At 40.4% G+C, this 21,171-nt stretch overlaps 3 protein-coding genes across 6 annotated transcripts in view; all 3 read left to right on the forward strand.

The window, feature by feature from the left end:
- ahnak (AHNAK nucleoprotein) overlaps window positions 1-7,414 on the forward strand; it is a 28,083-nt gene extending 20,669 nt beyond the window's left edge. The window contains exon 7 of one of the 2 annotated variants that reach the window (XM_034136198.1): window positions 709-7,414. In XM_034136198.1, the coding sequence (XP_033992089.1) occupies window positions 709-7,368 (6,660 nt within the window). In that variant the 3' untranslated portion in view covers window positions 7,369-7,414. The other variant, XM_034136205.1, reaches the window with a different exon arrangement.
- On the forward strand, window positions 7,012-10,760 carry LOC117487564 (neuroblast differentiation-associated protein AHNAK-like). The gene has a single exon (XM_034136209.1). The coding sequence runs from the start codon at window positions 7,391-7,393 to the stop codon at window positions 9,872-9,874; it is 2,484 nt and encodes an 827-aa protein (XP_033992100.1). The 5' UTR covers window positions 7,012-7,390; the 3' UTR covers window positions 9,875-10,760.
- A 3,817-nt stretch (window positions 10,761-14,577) lies between these two features.
- The window catches only part of klhl4 (kelch-like family member 4), a 28,689-nt gene continuing 22,095 nt past the window's right edge, over window positions 14,578-21,171 (forward strand). The window contains exon 1 of one of the 3 annotated variants that reach the window (XM_034136215.1): window positions 14,578-14,711. Coding sequence is in view for 1 of the 3 variants with exons in the window: in XM_034136210.1 (XP_033992101.1) it covers window positions 19,621-20,081 (461 nt within the window). In the remaining 2 variants the exon portion in view is untranslated. Of the gene's footprint in view, window positions 14,712-19,244; window positions 20,082-21,017; window positions 21,034-21,171 lie in introns of those variants that run through there. The other 2 variants (XM_034136210.1, XM_034136219.1) reach the window with 2 other exon arrangements.

Consider the following 21,171-nt stretch of genomic DNA (forward strand, 5'->3'; position numbering starts at 1 on the left):
ATGCCATCGTTTGGCTTGAAAGGTCCGAAGGTGGAGGGTCCAGACATTAATATTAACCTTCCCAAAGCTGATATTGATGTTAAAGCGCCTGACTTGGACATCGAAGGACCAGGTTTTGACATTGAAAGTCCAAGTGGTAAAATCAAAGGACATACCTTCAAAATGCCAACCATTTCAATGCCAAACATCTCCATGCCAAATGTTGATTTTAACCTGAAAGGCCCCAAACTCAAAGGCGATATGGACATGTCAATGCCAAAGATAAAAGGAGACATAAAAACACCTGATGTTGACATTACAGGTCCAGCGGTTGATGTTGAAGGGCCAAAAGGTGGCTTTGAAATGCCGAAAATCAAAATGCCATCATTTGGCTTGAAAGGTCCAAAAGTGGAGGGTCCAGACATTAATATTAACCTTCCCAAAGCTGATATTGATGTTAAAGCGCCTGACTTGGACATCGAAGGACCAGGTTTTGACATGGAAAGTCCAAGTGGTAAAATCAAAGGTCATACCTTCAAAATGCCAACCATTTCAATGCCAAACATCTCCATGCCAAATGTTGATTTTAACCTGAAAGGCCCCAAACTCAAAGGCGATGTGGACATGTCAATGCCAAAGATAAAAGGAGACATAAACACACCTGAAGTTGATATCAAATGTCCAGATGTTGACATTGAAGGGACAAAGAGTGGCTTTAAAATGCCTAACATCAAAATGCCATCATGGAACATCAAAGGTCCAAAGTTTGAAGGTCCAGAAGTTGATATAAACCTTCCTGAAGCGAACATTGATGTTAAAACACCGGATGTTGACATTAAAGGACCCAACATAGAGGGAGATCTGGATTTCTCCGTTCCAAAGATTAAGGGTGACATAAAAGCTCCCAAGATGGATATTGAAGGACCAGAAGTTGACTTTGATGGCGACAAAGGAAGATTCAAAATGCCTACATTTAAAATGCCATCCTTTGGGTTGAAAGGTCCACATGCGGAAGGACCAGACATTGATGTCAGCATCCCAACAGCTGATATTGATGTTAATGCCCCTCACTTGGATATTAAAGGACCAGATGTCGACATTGAAAGTCCAAGTGGTAAAATCAAAGGTCACAAATTCAAAATGCCAACCATTTCAGGACCAAATCTCTCAATGCCAAATGTTGATTTCAACCTGAAAGGCCCCAAACTCAAAGGCGATATGGACATGTCAATGCCAAAGATAAAAGGAGACATAAAAACACCTGATGTTGACATTACAGGTCCAGCGGTTGATGTTGAAGGGCCAAAAGGTGGCTTTGAAATGCCGAAAATCAAAATGCCATCATTTGGCTTGAAAGGTCCAAAAGTGGAGGGTCCAGACATTAATATTAACCTTCCCAAAGCTGATATTGATGTTAAAGCGCCTGACTTGGACATCGAAGGACCAGGTTTTGACATGGAAAGTCCAAGTGGTAAAATCAAAGGTCATACCTTCAAAATGCCAACCATTTCAATGCCAAACATCTCCATGCCAAATGTTGATTTTAACCTGAAAGGCCCCAAACTCAAAGGCGATGTGGACATGTCAATGCCAAAGATAAAAGGAGACATAAAAACACCTGAAGTTGACATCAAATGTCCAGATGTTGACATTGAAGGGACAAAGAGTGGCTTTAAAATGCCTAACATCAAAATGCCATCATGGAACATCAAAGGTCCAAAGTTTGAAGGTCCAGAAGTTGATATAAACCTTCCTGAAGCGAACATTGATGTTAAAACACCGAATGTTGACATTAAAGGGCCCAACATAGAGGGAGATCTGGATTTCTCCGTTCCAAAGATTAAGGGTAACATAAAAGCTCCCAAGATGGATATTGAAGGACCAGAAGTTGACTTTGATGGCGACAAAGGAAGATTCAAAATGCCTACATTTAAAATGCCATCCTTTGGGATGAAAGGTCCACATGCTGAAGGACCAGACATTGATGTCAGCATCCCAACAGCTGATATTGATGTTAATGCCCCTCACTTGGATATTAAAGGACCAGATGTCGACTTTGAAAGTCCAAGTGGTAAAATCAAAGGTCACAAATTCAAAATGCCAACCATTTCAGGACCAAATCTCTCAATGCCAAATGTTGATTTTAACCTGAAAGGCTCCAAACTCAAAGGCGATATGGACATGTCAATGCCAAAGATAAAAGGAGACATAAAAACACCTGATGTTGACATTACAGGTCCAGCGGTTGATGTTGAAGGGCCAAAAGGTGGCTTTGAAATGCCGAAAATCAAAATGCCATCATTTGGCTTGAAAGGTCCAAAAGTGGAGGGTCCAGACATTAATATTAACCTTCCCAAAGCTGATATTGATGTTAAAGCGCCTGACTTGGACATCGAAGGACCAGGTTTTGACATTGAAAGTCCAAGTGGTAAAATTAAAGGTCATACCTTCAAAATGCCAACCATTTCAATGCCAAACATCTCCATGCCAAATGTTGATTTTAACCTGAAAGGCCCCAAACTCAAAGGCGATGTGGACATGTCAATGCCAAAGATAAAAGGAGACATAAAAACACCTGAACTTGACATCAAATGTCCAGATGTTGACATTGAAGGGACAAAGAGTGGCTTTAAAATGCCTAACATCAAAATGCCATCATGGAACATCAAAGGTCCAAAGTTTGAAGGTCCAGAAGTTGATATAAACCTTCCTGAAGCGAACATTGATGTTAAAACACCGAATGTTGACATTAAAGGGCCCAACATAAAGGGAGATCTGGATTTCTCCGTTCCAAAGATTAAGGGTGACATAAAAGCTCCCAAGATGGATATTGAAGGACCAGAAGTTGACTTTGATGGCGACAAAGGAAGATTCAAAATGCCTACATTTAAAATGCCATCCTTTGGGATGAAAGGTCCACATGCTGAAGGACCAGACATTGATGTCAGCATCCCAACAGCTGATATTGATGTTAATGCCCCTCACTTGGATATTAAAGGACCAGATGTCGACATTGAAAGTCCAAGTGGTAAAATCAAAGGTCACAAATTCAAAATGCCAACCATTTCAGGACCAAATCTCTCAATGCCAAATGTTGATTTTAACCTGAAAGGCCCCAAACTCAAAGGCGATATGGACATGTCAATGCCAAAGATAAAAGGAGACATAAAAACACCTGATGTTGACATTACAGGTCCAGCGGTTGATGTTGAAGGGCCAAAAGGTGGCTTTGAAATGCCGAAAATCAAAATGCCATCATTTGGCTTGAAAGGTCCAAAAGTGGAGGGTCCAGACATTAATATTAACCTTCCCAAAGCTGATATTGATGTTAAAGCGCCTGACTTGGACATCGAAGGACCAGGTTTTGACATGGAAAGTCCAAGTGGTAAAATCAAAGGTCATACCTTCAAAATGCCAACCATTTCAATGCCAAACATCTCCATGCCAAATGTTGATTTTAACCTGAAAGGCCCCAAACTCAAAGGCGATGTGGACATGTCAATGCCAAAGATAAAAGGAGACATAAAAACACCTGAAGTTGACATCAAATGTCCAGATGTTGACATTGAAGGGACAAAGAGTGGCTTTAAAATGCCTAACATCAAAATGCCATCATGGAACATCAAAGGTCCAAAGTTTGAAGGTCCAGAAGTTGATATAAACCTTCCTGAAGCGAACATTGATGTTAAAACACCGAATGTTGACATTAAAGGGCCCAACATAAAGGGAGATCTGGATTTCTCCGTTCCAAAGATTAAGGGTAACATAAAAGCTCCCAAGATGGATATTGAAGGACCAGAAGTTGACTTTGATGGCGACAAAGGAAGATTCAAAATGCCTACATTTAAAATGCCATCCTTTGGGATGAAAGGTCCACATGCTGAAGGACCAGACATTGATGTCAGCATCCCAAAAGCTGATATTGATGTTAATGCCCCTCACTTGGATATTAAAGGACCAGATGTCGACATTGAAAGTCCAAGTGGTAAAATCAAAGGTCACACATTCAAAATGCCAACCATTTCAGGACCAAATCTCTCAATGCCAGATTTTGATTTTAACCTGAAAGGCCCCAAACTCAAAGGTGATTTGGACATGTCGATGCCAAAGATAAAAGGAGACATAAAAACACCTGATGTTGACATTACAGGTCCAACGGTTGATGTTGAAGGGCCAAAAGGTGGCTTTGAAATGCCGAAAATCAAAATGCCATCGTTTGGCTTGAAAGGTCCAAAAGTGGAGGGTCCAGACATTAATATTAACCTTCCCAAAGCTGATATTGATGTTAAAGCGCCTGACTTAGATATCAAAGGACCAGGTTTAGACATTGAAAGTCCAAGTGGTAAAATCAAAGGTCATACCTTCAAAATGCCAACCATTTCAGTTCCAAACCTCTCCATGCCAAATGTTGATTTTAACCTGAAAGGCCCCAAACTCAAAGGCGATGTGGACATGTCAATGCCAAAGATAAAAGGAGACATAAAAACACCTGAAGTTGACATCAAATGTCCAGATGTTGACATTGAAGGGACAAAGAGTGGCTTTAAAATGCCTAACATCAAAATGCCATCATGGAACATCAAAGGTCCAAAGTTTGAAGGTCCAGAAGTTGATATAAACCTTCCTGAAGCGAACATTGATGTTAAAACACCGAATGTTGACATTAAAGGGCCCAACATAAAGGGAGATCTGGATTTCTCCGTTCCAAAGATTAAGGGTAACATAAAAGCTCCCAAGATGGATATTGAAGGACCAGAAGTTGACTTTGATGGCGACAAAGGAAGATTCAAAATGCCTACATTTAAAATGCCATCCTTTGGGATGAAAGGTCCACATGCTGAAGGACCAGACATTGATGTCAGCATCCCAAAAGCTGATATTGATGTTAATGCCCCTCACTTGGATATTAAAGGACCAGATGTCGACATTGAAAGTCCAAGTGGTAAAATCAAAGGTCACACATTCAAAATGCCAACCATTTCAGGACCAAATCTCTCAATGCCAGATTTTGATTTTAACCTGAAAGGCCCCAAACTCAAAGGTGATTTGGACATGTCGATGCCAAAGATAAAAGGAGACATAAAAACACCTGATGTTGACATTACAGGTCCAACGGTTGATGTTGAAGGGCCAAAAGGTGGCTTTGAAATGCCGAAAATCAAAATGCCATCGTTTGGCTTGAAAGGTCCAAAAGTGGAGGGTCCAGACATTAATATTAACCTTCCCAAAGCTGATATTGATGTTAAAGCGCCTGACTTAGATATCAAAGGACCAGGTTTAGACATTGAAAGTCCAAGTGGTAAAATCAAAGGTCATACCTTCAAAATGCCAACCATTTCAGTTCCAAACCTCTCCATGCCAAATGTTGATTTTAACCTGAAAGGCCCCAAACTCAAAGGCGATGTGGACATGTCAATGCCAAAGATAAAAGGAGACATAAAAACACCTGAAGTTGACATCAAATGTCCAGATGTTGACATTGAAGGGACAAAGAGTGGCTTTAAAATGCCTAACATCCAAATGCCATCATGGAACATCAAAGGTCCAAAGTTTGAAGGTCCAGAAGTTGACATAAACCTTCCTGAAGCGAACATTGATGTTAAAACACCGGATATTGACATTAAAGGGCCCAATATAAAGGGAGATCTGGATTTCTCCGTTCCAAAGATTAAGGGTAACATAAAATCTCCCAAGATGGATATTGAAGGACCAGAAGTTGACTTTGATGGCGACAAAGGAAGATTCAAAATGCCTACATTTAAAATGCCATCCTTTGGGATGAGAGGTCCACATGCTGAAGGACCAGACATTGATGTCAGCATCCCAACAGCTGATATTGATGTTAATGCACCACACTTGGATATTAAAGGACCAGATGTCGACATTGAAAGTCCAAGTGGTAAAATCAAAGGTCACAAATTCAAAATGCCAACCATTTCAGGACCAAATCTCTCGATGCCAGATGTTGACTTTAACCTGAAAGGCCCCAAACTCAAAGGCGATATGGACATGTCAATGCCAAAGATAAAAGGAGACATAAAAACACCCGAAGTTGACATCAAATGTCCAGATGTTGACATTGAAGGGACAAAGAGTGGCTTTAAAATGCCTCACATTAAAATGCCATCATGGAACATCAAAGGTTCAAAGTGTGAAGGTCCAGAAGTTGATATAAACCTTCCTGAAGCGAACATCGATGTTAAAACACCGGATGTTGACATTAAAGGGCCCAACATAAAGGGAGATCTGGATTTCTCCGTTCCAAAGATTAAGGGTAACATCAAATCTCCCAAGATTGATATTGTTGGACCAGATGTTGAAATTGATGGCCACAAAGGAAGATTTAAAATGCCTAAATTTAAAATGCCAACCTTTGGAGGGAAAGGACCCAATGTTGAAGGACCAGAAGTTGATGTTGATCTTAATGCCCCTAACTTGGATATCAAAGGACCAGGTATTGACATTGAAAGTCCAAGTGGTAAAACCAAAGGTCACACATTCAAAATTCCAAGCTTTTCAGGGCCAAAAATCTCCATGCCAGATGTGGATTTTAACCTGAAAGGCCCCAAAATCAAAGGCGATGTAGACATGTCAGTGCCAAAGATATCCGGAGGAATAAAAACACCGGAGCTTGACATCAAAGGTCCAGAGGTTGATATTGAAGGTCCAAAGGGTCAATTTGAAATGCCTAAATTCAAAATGCCATCATGGAACACCCAAGGTCCCAAACTTGACGCTCCTGAAGTTGATATAAAGGGAGATTTGGATGTATCAGGTCGTAAGATTGAGGGTAACATAAGAGCCCCCAAGATGGATATTGAAGGACCAGATGTTGACTTTGATGGCGTCAAAGGTGGATTTAAAAGACCTACATTTAAAATGCCATCCTTTGGGTTTAAAGGTCCAAATATTGAAGGACCAGAAGTAGATGTCAGCATCCCAAAAGCTGATATTAATGTAAATGCCCCTGATTTGGAAATAAAAGGACCAGATTTTGACATTCAAAGTCCAAGTGGTAAAGTCAAAGGTCACACATTCACAATGCCAAGCATTTCAGGGCCGAACATCTCCATGCCTGATTTTGATTTTAATATGAAAGGCCCCAAACTCAAAGGCGAGGTTGACATGTCAATGCCAAAGATAAAACGAGATATAAAAACACCTGAAGTTGACATCAAAGCTCCAGCGGTTGATATTGAAGGGCCAATGAGTGGCTTTAAAATGCCTAACATCAAAATGCCATCATGGAACATCAAAAGTCCCAAATTTGACGGTCCAGAAGTTGATATAAACCTTCCTGAAGCGAACATTGATGTCAAAACACCTGAAGTTGACATTAAAGGGCCCAACATAAAGGGCAGATCTGGATTTCTCCGTTCCAAAGATTAAGGGTAACATAAAATCTCCCAAGATGGATATTGAAGGACCAGAAGTTGACTTTGATGGCGACAAAGGAAGATTCAAAATGCCTACATTCAAAATGCCAACCTTTGGAGGGAAAGGACCACATGCTGAAGGACCAGACATTGATGTTGATCTTAATGCCCCTAACTTGGATATCAAAGGACCAGATTTTGACATTCAAAGTCCAAGTGGTAAAGTCAAAGGTCACACATTCACAATGCCAAGCATTTCAGGGCCGAACATCTCCATGCCAGATGTTGATTTTAACCTGAAAGGCTCCAAACTCAAAGGTGATTTGGACATGTCAATGCCAAAGATAAAAGGAGACATAAAAACACCTGATGTTGACATCAAATGTCCAGATGTTGACATTGAAGGGACAAAGAGTGGCTTTAAAATGCCTAACATCAAAATGCCATCATGGAATATCAAAGGTCCAAAGTTTGAAGGTCCAGAAGTTGATATAAACCTTCCTGAAGCGAACATTGATGTTAAAACACCGGATGTTGACATTAAAGGGCCCAACATAAAGGGAGATCTGGATTTCTCCGTTCCAAAGATTAAGGGTAACATCAAATCTCCCAAGATGGATATTGAAGGACCAGAAGTTGACTTTGATGGCGACAAAGGAAGATTCAAGATGCCTACATTAAAAATGCCATCCTTTGGGTTGAAAGGTCCACATGCTGAAGGACCAGACATTGATGTCAGCATCCCAACAGCTGATATTGATGTTAATGCCCCTCACTTGGATATTAAAGGACGAGATGTCGACATTGAAAGTCCAAGTGGTAAAATCAAAGGTCACACATTCAAAATGCCAACCATTTCAGGACCAAATCTCTCCATGCCAAATGTTGATTTTAACCTGAAAGGCCCCAAACTCAAAGGCGATGTTGACATGTCAATGCCAAAGATAGAGGGAGACATAGAAAAACCTGCTGTTGACATCAAAGGTCCACAGGTCGATTTTAAAGTTCCTAAGGGGGGATTTACAATGCCTACAATGACCATGCCATCACTTAACATTAAAGATCCAAAGGTTGAGGGTTCAGCCTTCAACATAAGCATTCCCAAAGGAAAAATAGATGCATCCTTGCCCAAATTGGATTCAGATATCAAAGGTCCAACCATCACTATGGAAGGTGTGTCTATTGATTCTGAAAAGACAGGTATAACATTTCCCAAGTTCAAAGGTCCTAAGTTTGGAATGAAATCCCCAGAAGTGGAGGGGAAAACACTCATGTACAGTGTGGAAGCAAAAGGTTCCAAAACAGAACTAAGTCTGCCAGGTAGTGACACAGGTACTCTTGATGCCCCTGACATTAATATCAACCTTAAGGGGAAGAAGGGGAAATTCAAACTTCCAAAAGTGAAAGGAAAGGCAAAGAAACCCGAAGGTGATATAAAAATGCCTGCAGTAGACCTGGATGTAGACACACCCAATATTCAAGTCAAGGGAACAAAGGTAAAGAAGCCGCGTTTTGGTAAGCTTCATTTTCCTGATGTGGAATTAGATATGAAATCTCCAAAATTGAAAGGTGATGGATCTTTACCAGAGGGCATTGACAGTCCAAATATTCATTTGGGAGGGACGGATATGAAATTTAAGACTCCTAATGTTAAAATGCCAAATGTGAAGGTAGCTTCTGATGTCGATACAAATTTGAACAGAGAGGCAACTATGTCTGTAGGTTTTAAAGGCCCAAACAGAAATGTGAGCTCTGGTGCAGAGCTTGATGCAAGTGCTTCAGGCCGCAGTGGAAGTGGTGGCCTTCATTACCCAGAAGGTACTGTAACATTTCCTAAAATCAAGGTACCACAATTTGGCATTAATCAGCCTCAGGAGGAAGTCCAGGGAGGTGAAGGAAGTTGGCAAGTCAGTTCACCAAATATTGAGGTTCCCAGTCCAGAACTTAGGCAAAGAGAAAGCAAAATAAGGGTAAAGATGCCAACATTCTTTGGCAAATCTAAAGCAAAGGGTAGTAGTGCGGGTGACCTTCGAGGACCAGAGGTAGGGTTGAGTACAAGTGGAAAAGGCGGTAAGGTACATACTGGGGGACTGACGGCTGGAAAATTAGAATTTGAGGGTGATCCTGGGCTCAGTGTGTCAGCTAAAGGAAAGTCAGCGTCACTAGATCTATTTAAGAAATCAAGGCATCGATCTTCTTCTCTGAGTGATGAGGGGGCGCTTGCAGTGAGCTCTCCTTCAGCTCACTTAGAAGCTGAGGGTGGCGACATTTCATTAGACCTAGGAGAAAGCAAGGTCAAAGGAAAGAAAGGCAAGTTGAAGTTTGGCACCTTTGGAGGTTTTGGTGCAAAGTCAAAGGGCTCATATGAAGTGTCACTTGGTGGGGAGGGTGAAGCAGGTGCAGGTGTTTCTCTACCCTCTAAGACATCAAGATTGTCTTCAACCTCCAGCAGTGACAGTGGTTCGAGAGGTGGTTTCAGGTTCCCAAGACTTGAACTTTCTGTTTCACCAAAAAAATGATGAACGAATTAATAATGAGATCAATTAAACTCTCTCATGTACACCCAAATAGACTCACCTAACATGGAGATTTTTTCAAAAGATTTTAAGAATCTAACGGGACGTACACAGTCATCTCAATTATGGTTAACTATGAGTAGTTACTTTTTTCAATGAATAGACAAGAGTGCATGAGATTGTTTAAAATCCCTTATCACTGTAAATAAGATTAAATTGTATTGTGATAATAATTTTCTTTTTGTTTGTACATAGTCCAGATTTATTGAACATATGCCATATCATCCCATTCTCACAAGTAGTTTTAGTATTACAGGGTGGTCTTTTGTCCTATTGCATTATATTAAATTAATGGTATTAATGAATGGGTGTGGAATATTTGTATCCAGGGTTCTTTTGCACAGAACATATAGTTACGATTGTTTTTTTGAAGGAAAATGTTGTTTATACACAGACACAAATGCAAACAGTTATCAGTTTTTTTGTGTATTAAATGATTTAATTTTCAAGCTTTTGTTATTATATAATCAGTGCAAAGGCTATTTAGGAAACATCTAACTGGCACTTTCTAACACAATCCAAAGAATAATGGTGTTGTATATTCCTTAATTACAGAGAAAAATCCTGTTTGAACTACCAACTCTCTGAAATGCTGTCAGTACTTTACTGTTAATTTTGAAATAAACTTTATTAACCCTCAGAATCTGTACCATTTACAAAAAGTATGCAACGTATTAAACATATTTGCTTCCTATTCATGTGTCATTTTCATTCTGACCTGTTTTATTATCCTCTGTATTTTTTTTCTGTCACTCTCTCTTTGTACACAAACCTAATGATTATGTAATAAGATGTCACAAATAAAATCACTTTTTGATTGCGAACAGAATCAGTGTTGATTGAGAGTTGCTTAGTTTATCAGATTTTACATTGTTTTTTTAATCAATGTTTGCCATTCATGTGATAGGATACATGCAATATATGATTACGTTTGTTTTGATTTCTGTAAGGCTGCACTGTATTTCTCTTATCCACATTTGTAACATATACCTACCTTGTGGATGGTGAGCAAAACATTCAAAACCGCTAATGGAACAATACAGTTGGTTCTCTCCACAACACATACTGTACGTTATCAATGTGAATTGATTTACCACCGGAGTACGTTAGGTCTTTTCAACAGCGATTGCCAGAAGAAGTACTCAGATATTTTATTTAAGCAAAAGTAGCAATTGCACATTTTAAAAACACTCTTTAACAAGTTACAGTTCTGCATCAAAACATATTTATGAAAGTAAAAGTACTTGTTATGCATAACGGCCCATTTCAGAATCATATAAACCACAAGATTATGATTATTGATGCATACATGGGTCTATCACTGCTGGTAAAGGTGGAACTCAATTTCTTTACTTTATATACTGCTGCCAGATGAACTCCCATATCGATAATAGTATTAAAAACTTGAAAAATATCCCTTTAAGGTACACTTAAAACAGATACAAATGTGTGTTTAATTTGAGTTATGTCAAAATTAAGTTAACTATGGACATCATGCGATTAATTGCAATTCAATCGTTTAAACGATTGCCATCCCAAAAATATGTACATTATTTATCATCAAGCAATTAATCCAACTTGAATTGTTATTTATAATTTTGAGACATACTTAGGCTTGATATCGGTGAGGTCACCACTGTACCTCACCTCATGTACCCACCAACTAAGTCAATTTACTCAAGCACTGTACCCAACTACTTTACTTATTTCATTTAGATGCCACTTTGTACTTTTACTCTACACTACAATTCAGAGGTTAATCATGTATTTTAAGCCCGGGGGAACTCTTTTGCCCGAACACCCTGGGAGAGAGAACAGACAGAGGTAAGTTTAATCATCACACAATCAATTACTAATTCTCACGTTTACTTCGTGAACAATCCCTCGCTACCCGTACTGTTAGCAATGTATGAATATGCGCATTTTAAACCGTATCCATTTCTTTACTCAGGCGAACGGCGAGCAGGAACGGCCCGGCGTCCGCGCCGCACGACACTCACCCACACAACAATGCAATTCAATCAATTGTCAATAAACATATCTATCCATTAATAAAGTGTGTTGTTTAAATCATGTGCCAATACTGTGTCAATATACCCTATACAGTACAATGATTATATCCACATGTCCACGTGAGCTCTAGTAACGGCGTCTCGTTGTTACACAGAGTATTACTCAAAAAGTATACAGTAAAAGTACTTCATTGTATTTGTGGTAGTAGTAAAAGGTACAAGTACTGAGTCCAACAATACAAATTTTATTAAGAACTTATGGCTAAAAATCATTTTATCTCTCATCAAATATAGCAGAAGTGGCATGATTTTGTTCTCAGTAGGGGACTTTGAGAGAGTAGGCTATTACCCAAAAAGTACACGTTAAAAGTACTTCATGTTATTGTTGGTAGCAGTCAAACTAGGACTGAGTCAAACAGTGTCAGTTTTATTAAGAACTTATGGTACAAATTATTTCACAAATAAAGCAGAAAAAACATGCATTATTTTACTCTTGTACTACTAGCGTCAGTGCCGCTTCTCGGCGATTACCGTAAAGGCCCGATTAATTGCGCACTCAAACATGAAGAGCTGCTGATTTGACCAAGCAAACACGAGAGACGGCTGAGTTGACCGCATTACCGGAACGGACGACAGTATCTTAATATCTTCTGAAAACAAATACCAGTGTCACACACACACACACAGGTGTGTGTGGCTATAACGAAGCAGCCTGCAGTCGCTCTTTAGCTGTCTAATGAAGGTAAACACAGTTTATAAAAGGCACAGCTCCACTTCCTACTTGGCGAACCTGTAACTTTCTCGTGTGCACGAGAACGTATCTCTTGCGCAAGAGAAAGTATATCGTGATGAGCAAAACCATGTCACTTGGCCCCTGATAGTTGATTGGCGACGTTAAAGGGCCCCCCAGTGCGTTAGAAAGTAACGCCAAAGGATTCTGACATAACGTCAATATAGGACGAGCTGGGAGTGAGAATGTGTTGGCATGTCACCTGGAATCTCCTCCATGCTCTTGAGACTGTGCTTGGAGACACAGCAAACCTTCTGGCAATGGCACGTATTGATGTGACATCCTGGTGGAGTTGGACTGCCTGTGCAACCTCTGTAGGGTCCAGGTAACGCCTCATGCTATACCAGTAGTGACACTGGCTCTAGCCTAATGCGAAACTAGTGGCCTCCACCTGGAAAACCATTCCTGTTTTTGGGATCGTCTCATTGTTGACCCTCTAGCGCACCTGTTGTTAATTTCATTAACACCAAAGCAGCTGAAACTGATTAACAACCCCCTCTGCTACTTAACTGACCAGGTTAGTGCTGGTTTCAAACCTAGGGTTTGGGCTTCCTACTAAGGACACATGGGGGTCTTAAGCTGAAAATAGGAAATAAATTTAACACAAAAAGTAAAGCAGTCTGTATTTGGTATAGATGATTTCTATATTCTATTCTATTCAGATTCTGCCTACGGCACATGGATCGTAGGGTCACAGTGATAGAGTAGGAGTGGAGAGGATGGGATGGCCTGCAGTCCTGACCTCAACCCCATTGAACCCCATTTTGGGATCAACTTGGCCCTGCTGTCCGTGCCAGAGTGACCAACACCACCACGTTGGCTGACTTGGGACAGATGCTGGTTGAAGAATGGGATGCCATCCCACAGCAGAGTGTGAGCAGGCTGGTGACAGCATGAGGAGGAGAGGCTGTTACTGTGGCTGTGTTTGGTTCTTCCATACGCTACTGAGGCTGCTTGTTAAATGAATCAATTGTTGCCAATATGTCTTTATCAGACTTTAATCATCCAATCATCCAATCCACCAAACAACCAGTCAGCAGCAAAAAAAGCTGTTTGGCATTGGAAGAGGAGATTTGTCTAATTTTTCATGGGTTCACCCCACATACTCAGCTCTGCTGCTCATCCCACAAATGCTTGTTCCTCACAAATGTGGCACCATTTGAAAGGTAATTAAACAGGCTTTCCAACGGTATAAGATTTATTGCCAAAAAGCTTTGTTACATTATAGAAATGATCTACCAAACACAAATTGCCTTTGTTTTTGTGTTAAGTTTATAAATGTAGTGAACTAAAAGTTCAATATTTGCTTCTGCGTTGTTGTTTTGTAATTATAAACTAACATGGAATGGAAGAACTCAGAAAAAATATGTACCCACAAATTGTACTCTACTATTTTCGCTGTCTTTATCATCTTTGTCGAGCCATGAGTTTCACATTTTGGCTATGCAGGATAGACAGTCTGACCAGCTAAGTAAAATAGTGTAAGAATAGGCGTTCACTGATCCTTTGAATTTAACTTCAGAAGGAAATGTTAAATATGCCATAAGTGGTTATCTTGAAACTTGCACATTACTCCTTACATTACATAACGAATATGTGAAATTGTATTTGCAACATGAAATCATGGGTACTGCTTTTCTCAAAATGAATTGTTAGATGTTATGGAAACATTTATTGTAGGGTAAGGCTTTGTCAAAGAGGTGGTTTGCCTCAAACGCAGGATGTGATCCCAGTGTTCCTGTTTGAATGCAATTGTTATTGTAGTGAAGAGGAAGGAACTCATCAGGAATTTCCTTTAAAAGAGGAAAGTGCCTCCTTCCTTTTTTGAGCGAGGCAAACATGTTTGTGCTGAAAGAGTTTCAGAGGAGAAGGAAAAGTTTGAACGGTCCAACACAGTTGTGAGGTTTAATTATTGGATTACATGCAGTTCACCTACATTGGTAATGTTTTGAAGTTACAATTGGAATCCGTTTATCAGGTAAGAGGAAAGATAACCAATAACTGACATTTGCTGAAAATTGAAACATATGAGTGTATTAAAGAGATTTAACACTAACCAGTAACTCTGGTCAGTTTCTCATAAAAAAAACTAAAATAAATAATATAATGTTTTAATCAGCATTCTGGCTACTGCAGTTTATTGCTTACCTTGCAAGGTTGTTGCATGTTGAAAAGTATAAAATGTGCTATAGATTTAGGAGGTACTGTAACGGCAGCTGGTTCAGCCATGAATGGAACATTAAACATCATTTTCTCATTCATACTGTATTTCAATGTGTCCCCTTTGACCTCCATTATGTGTAAGGCTGCATCTTGTTTCTGCAACCTGGTCATAGCCTAATCTGATGAAATATGTAACAGCAAAATATTAGACATTCTTACCTTGAAAAGCAGTATTGACATTGCTATAAAATGTTTTATTCACATTTTATGTGTATATGTACAGTATGAGTTGCTCATTGCAAGTGCAGGTGAGCATGTGTTAGAGTGTGTAGTTGATTTTTTCATTACATTTTATTTGTTAGTCTTCTGCATATGGACAATGGTCATTTACGTTTTAAATATAACTGCCCAACACAGTATGACATTTAACACACAGGGTCTTTACCTCATCTTTAAAAGTAGCATTTAGTTGATATTGATGCTAGGTCATCGCTGTGGGAGGAGTTTTTTCCCATATATCCACATACTACACAGTATATCCATGCAAATACAATGTAAGACACACACACACACACACACACACACACACACACACACACACACACACACACACACACACACACACACACACACACACACACACACACACACACACACACACACACACACACATATACAGTTAAATAAAAATCTATGTTGATGTAGTTATTGTTAATCCTATCAAGGTTTTGGATATAGTTGTGTATTTCCTGTATTTTCCCTGATAACTATTATAGGATATTTCCCTTTTACTTATTTTTTCATATTGAATGTGTGCCAAGGAACACTGTGGCCACTACCAGTCTAAAGTTTTTAGATTTGGGACATGGGGATATTTCCTTTTCAATAACAAATTAAGAGGGGATAATACAATCACTGTTCTTTTTTCAACAGTAAAAGCAGCTAATGCTACAGTGATAATGACTGTGCCAAAAGGTTAGTAGATGCCTGTAGTAAAGTGTTTCCCATTGTGGTTGAAGGACAGGATTGTAAAACTACAATTTTAAATACATTTAAAGATTATGTAGAGCATGTTATTATGCCACTTGACCAAAGGGTCATCACTTAGTGCAAGACAGAAGAGAACTTCGAACAGCTGAATGTTGTATTAGACATATAATGGCAAAGCATGTGTGTGTGTGTGTGCATGGCAAACACATTCAATTAGCTAATCAGAATCCCTATCAGAAAGCAGTTGCTGTTTGCTGTTCCTTTTGGGCTCTAAAATAATATAATACAATGTAAAATATTTTATATGCAGAGAAAGCTCTTATTAATAATTCAGTGCATTGCCTCTTGACTGAATATAATGTGTGAAGCTCATCCGCTCATATTGTATCATTAGCATAAACACTTGGATATAAACAAAGGGTGATCCACACACTTCATGCAGTCCTTCAACCGCTTTAGTTCCTCCCAGAGAGTTGATTTGAATAATGCAATGCCTAGAATATTTTATTATGCATATTTCTTGTAGTAATCATAATCTCTGTACTGTTTCGTTTGGTGTGTGTGAAGAATACAACATTGTAAAAGTGATTTTTCTCAGATAATTTTAATGGGAAGGATCAGTTAGCTGTGACTTATTAATAAATACTTTTGCCAATAAGGTACAAGCATTAGTGAGTGGAAATAAAAAGTGTGTATTTTATTCTTAGCTTTAAAATATCGTGAAAGAAGGGAGGAAACGTGCATTCTGTTAGTTGAAGATCTTTAAACATGTTTTACAGGTCAGATCATATATTGTGCCCATCGCAAAACATGCTAAGATTTGATTTAGGTGGAGATCAGTGAACACAAATGCTGGTTACGCAAACTCTTACATACCAGCAGTGGGCGGTTTGTGGAGGCGGATGAGAAATTGTACAATATTGAAATCCAGCAGTTTAGGTGCAATGTTCTCTTCCCTTTTTCATGGAAGTGGAAATCAGAAAACGTTGCTGCTCTTTATGTTCAGTTATTTCACAGGAATAAAAGTTAGCTACACTTCTGTTATATCAGTTGATAAGCGTGCAATGATGAACAAATATGCAAACACAGGGAGCTCAGGGGCAGGACATTAACATTTATCAAGTCATTCCTGTGTAGAAATCCATAAATCCTGACCAGATGTTATGCAGTATCAAGCAGATACAGTATCACTTGTTGTGTTTCATAATCTTGCATGGTTAACAATCCATTTATAAATCCAATTACAACCTGCTTTGTGCACATAACTCTTCTTTTGATATCTGGATCAAAAACAATTATTTAAAACACCAAGATCTGAAAAATTAGACACATCACCCAACATCAGGGGTTCTCAACATGTGTGGTCATGGGATACTGATGAATGAGCTGGCAAAGAGAAGTGGATGGTTTGGGTTTACTTTTAATAAAACAATCAAGTATGTATTTAATCTATTAATATGCCAATGTTTCAGACAAATCATGTGCCCTACGAGATCTAAAGCGAACACAAGGAAATGTCCCGCTTCAAAGCCTACATCATTCTGCACAGTGAATGCGGGATGATTGGCTCTTGTCAGATAATAGCCTTGTAACCCGCATGTGATCACATCCTAATTGTTGACTAATCAACTGCTTACAAATCAAGAGCAAGCTTTGATCAAATGTTCCATGGTGCATGGTTCCACGTCTCTTTGCTTTTGAATGATTAGTTAAGGTATGGTATTTCATTTAGCTGCATGGTGCGGTTATCTTATGCTATGCAGAAAGAATAGGATCTATTCTTGAAATGTTTTCTGGAGCCCTGAAGGAGGAAGAGGAAGCTAACTGACCTTGAAGGCTCATCAGATGCAGTTTTTCACTTGTAATCGCAGGGGGCTTTAACCCATTCACACGCAAACGAAAACGCATACGAAACGCAAATGAACCGAATACGATATCAAAAAAGTCTTCTGTTCACACGAGACCGCTCGGGAGCGCTGGAGACGCTGTAGTACATATCCCGGGCCTGTAAGTGGCGCTGTACTTCCGCACAAGACCGCTCGAAAGCGCTGGAGACGCTGTAGTACATATGCCGGGCCTGTGAGTGGCACTGTACTTTCGCCACAAAATACACCAAAAGCAGCGAAGAAGACCCCCGAGCATGGTTGCCATGGTTGCCCTTCTGTTTATGCCCCGCGGTGGATTTAGCAACATGTAGTTCATGTAATTCTCCATTTCCACTTGTTGCTGATGGTTGTGGTAGAGGAGCTGTAGATTTTGCACTAACATCTGTAGCATGGTCGAGCTGTAGATTTTGCACTAACATCTGTAGCATGGTCAGTAGCAGTAGCAGTAGCTACTGACAGTCGCTACTGACCATGCTACAGCAGTGAGCAGCAGAGGTGGGGAGAGGTGGGGCTATGGCTTCATCGTTATCAGGAAATGATCGTATAGGGCGTACACACTGAGCCGTTTGGCCCCCCAGAGCGTTCCGTTTGCAGATCTATCCACCTTGGGACCCGTTATCGTTTGCGGGGTCCGTTTCCGCGTTTCCGTTGCGGCCTCGTGTGAACGAACGGGCTATACGAAAGAGAAAAGTAGCGGATACAACCGTTTGTGTTCTCGTGTAAACAGCACATGAAGGTGAATATCTTGTCTGCATGGCTACATATACTAAGACATTTTCCCATGGGATTCAGATTGTTGTGGAATAGCAGACTGCATACAGTAGATGTGTATTGTGATTTACTTTTCACTTGCCTAGGAAAGAGTGTGTTGATTATTCATAAGAGAGTTACTAATGTATCCTGCTTTTTTGTTTATGGATGAGCATGCTAGTGTATTTACATACATTAATGGATTACAAGCTCCTTCTACAGTAATAGTCCTGATAGTTCAGCCTATAAGTAGTCTTTCTCTTTCCCTGCTTGAGCAAGCAGTGATTTACTTTGTTAAGGTGTGACCTCATCATCCTGCCTCTGTGATACCCCACCTCCCCCTAACAGCAAGAGCAGTGGGCCCTGTTATCACTCACACACGCACGCACGCACACACACACACACACACACACACACACACACACACACACACACACACACACACACACACACACACACACACACACACACACACACACACACACACACACACACACACACACACACACACACACACACACACACACACACACACACACGGACAAAGAGAACAGCATCAGAGAGGAATGGGCATGGCTTGGAAGATTTTCTGATTTTATTTTCAGAGTATAAATGTCTATATCTCAGTGTGTGTGTGTGTGTGTGTGTGTGTGTGTGTGTGTGTGTGTTTGCAGAGCAGAGACAAGACAAGGAGAGAGGGAGAGAAAGCGAAACAGGGGAGACGAAGGGGAGGGAGTGTGGATCATGCATGTGCATTAACTCAGCTCCAGCGGCACAGCAGCAGCAGAAGCAGCAGCAAACAGAAACAGCAGTAGCACAGGAGAGAAATAGAGAGAAAGACAGAAAGGGAGAATTGGAGGGAGGGTAGTAGTCTCAGGCACAGGAACAATAGCTGCAGAGGACTGCTTTCCATCTCCACTAAAAGAACAACGGAGGAGTAATAGAAGGAGGAGGGGATGTTCATGATAGTAGTGAGGCAATAACGGAAGAGAAGAGTCACATTGTAGGCACTGAGGACTGGAATCAAGGCTCTTCTCTGCTCTCCATGTTTTTGGGGACTCAACATACCATTGCCTTCGTTTCCAAACCCAGAGGAGGATGTCTGTGTCGGGAAAGAAGGATTTTGACGTGAAGCAGATCCTCAGGCTCCGCTGGCGCTGGTTTAGCCATTCATCCCAAGGTTCGGCTGGCAGTGGAGGCGGAGGCGGTGGAGGGGTGGGTGGGTACATCCAGCAGGATGGCCTGGACCACAGAGGGACGCCTGTCCAGGGCCGGCTGAAAAGCCACTCACGTGAAAGAGGCATTGGAGGACTACGAAAGAATAACAGCCCGGTTCACAGTATTTTGGCACCTACGCCAGGGCCCACACCTGTCTATGTCCGAACGGGTCAACAATCATGGCACCATCAGCAAAACACCATTCAGGGTCTCCAGGTCAACGAGGAATCCTCAAAGAGCAGCTCCTCACCGAGCACCACAAGAAAGGAGGACACCATCACTGGCCAGGAAGATGTAAAAAGCAGCACAGAGGAACCTGCAGAGGTGGAGGCCAGAGAGAGGTACGACGGTTAGGAGTCATTTGATTCTTAGGAGACAGATTCATGCTACATCAGTAACCTTGTGTATTCTTGATTAGCCGAAACCCGATATTGCTATTTTGGTAAGAAGTTGTCTCTTCCAGTTTCGTAATGAAAGTAAAGCTGCTTCAAAATTATAAATTAATTAACAGTTTTGATGATGTTTTGTTAAAAAAATAGCCTAACACTGCTTGGATGCTGCTTATTTAGCACATACCAGCCATACTTTAAATCTGTTTAAAATATTTCTGAGACTAAATGCATACATATATATTTATAGTATATCTAGAGCCTCTGAACTTCATTCAATATTTACACTTTCATCCTGCCCGTGCACAGTCCATTAATCAAGCAAAATGTAAATACATGCACAGCTTTCATTTTCCAATTTACTCTTGCTCTGCAGCTGCTCTCATGGCTCACCTGGGGGAAGCTCACTCTTATTGTCCACAGCATGTTAGGCAAGGTAAACCAATATAGCACCATTTTAATTATTCATCGGACCAAAAGCCAAGGCTTTATCTGTTCCATTGTCTGTGTTGTGGTCCAGATGACATGCACTGTATGACTTTGCTTGATTCCTCCAGATTCTTAAGTTTGTACACATTACAATAATGCATTCTTCCATGGAGTTAAAAGCGATAAATAGCTATTGACTCACGTAACCATGTACAGGAACTAAAAAGAGGAAACATTGCAGTGAATGTCTAGATTGCTTCTACAACCACTTTATAAGCCAAAAGCTCTCATCGGCTATCACGGGTATTATTGAATTCATTTCCTAATAACATCGTTTCACAAATCCTGATACCAAATTTGTAGGGTCATCCATGTTTCTTTTCCAGTAATAAATCCCACCCCCTGCTTTTCCAGGTAGTGTTATTTTCCTCCTGTCTCTTCTGTGATGCTACATCTTCCTCCAGGAAGTAAACAGGTTAGAGATGTGTGTGTGTGTGTGTGTGTGTGTGTGTGTGTGTGTGTGTGTGTGTGTGTGTGTGTGCGTGCGTGCGTGCGTGCGTGCGTGTGTGTGTGTTGTGTGTCAGTAAACTAAAAGCACCCCACATCAGGGATG

Source organism: Trematomus bernacchii, unplaced genomic scaffold, assembly GCF_902827165.1.
Source record: "Trematomus bernacchii unplaced genomic scaffold, fTreBer1.1, whole genome shotgun sequence".
Taxonomy (NCBI): domain Eukaryota; kingdom Metazoa; phylum Chordata; class Actinopteri; order Perciformes; family Nototheniidae; genus Trematomus; species Trematomus bernacchii.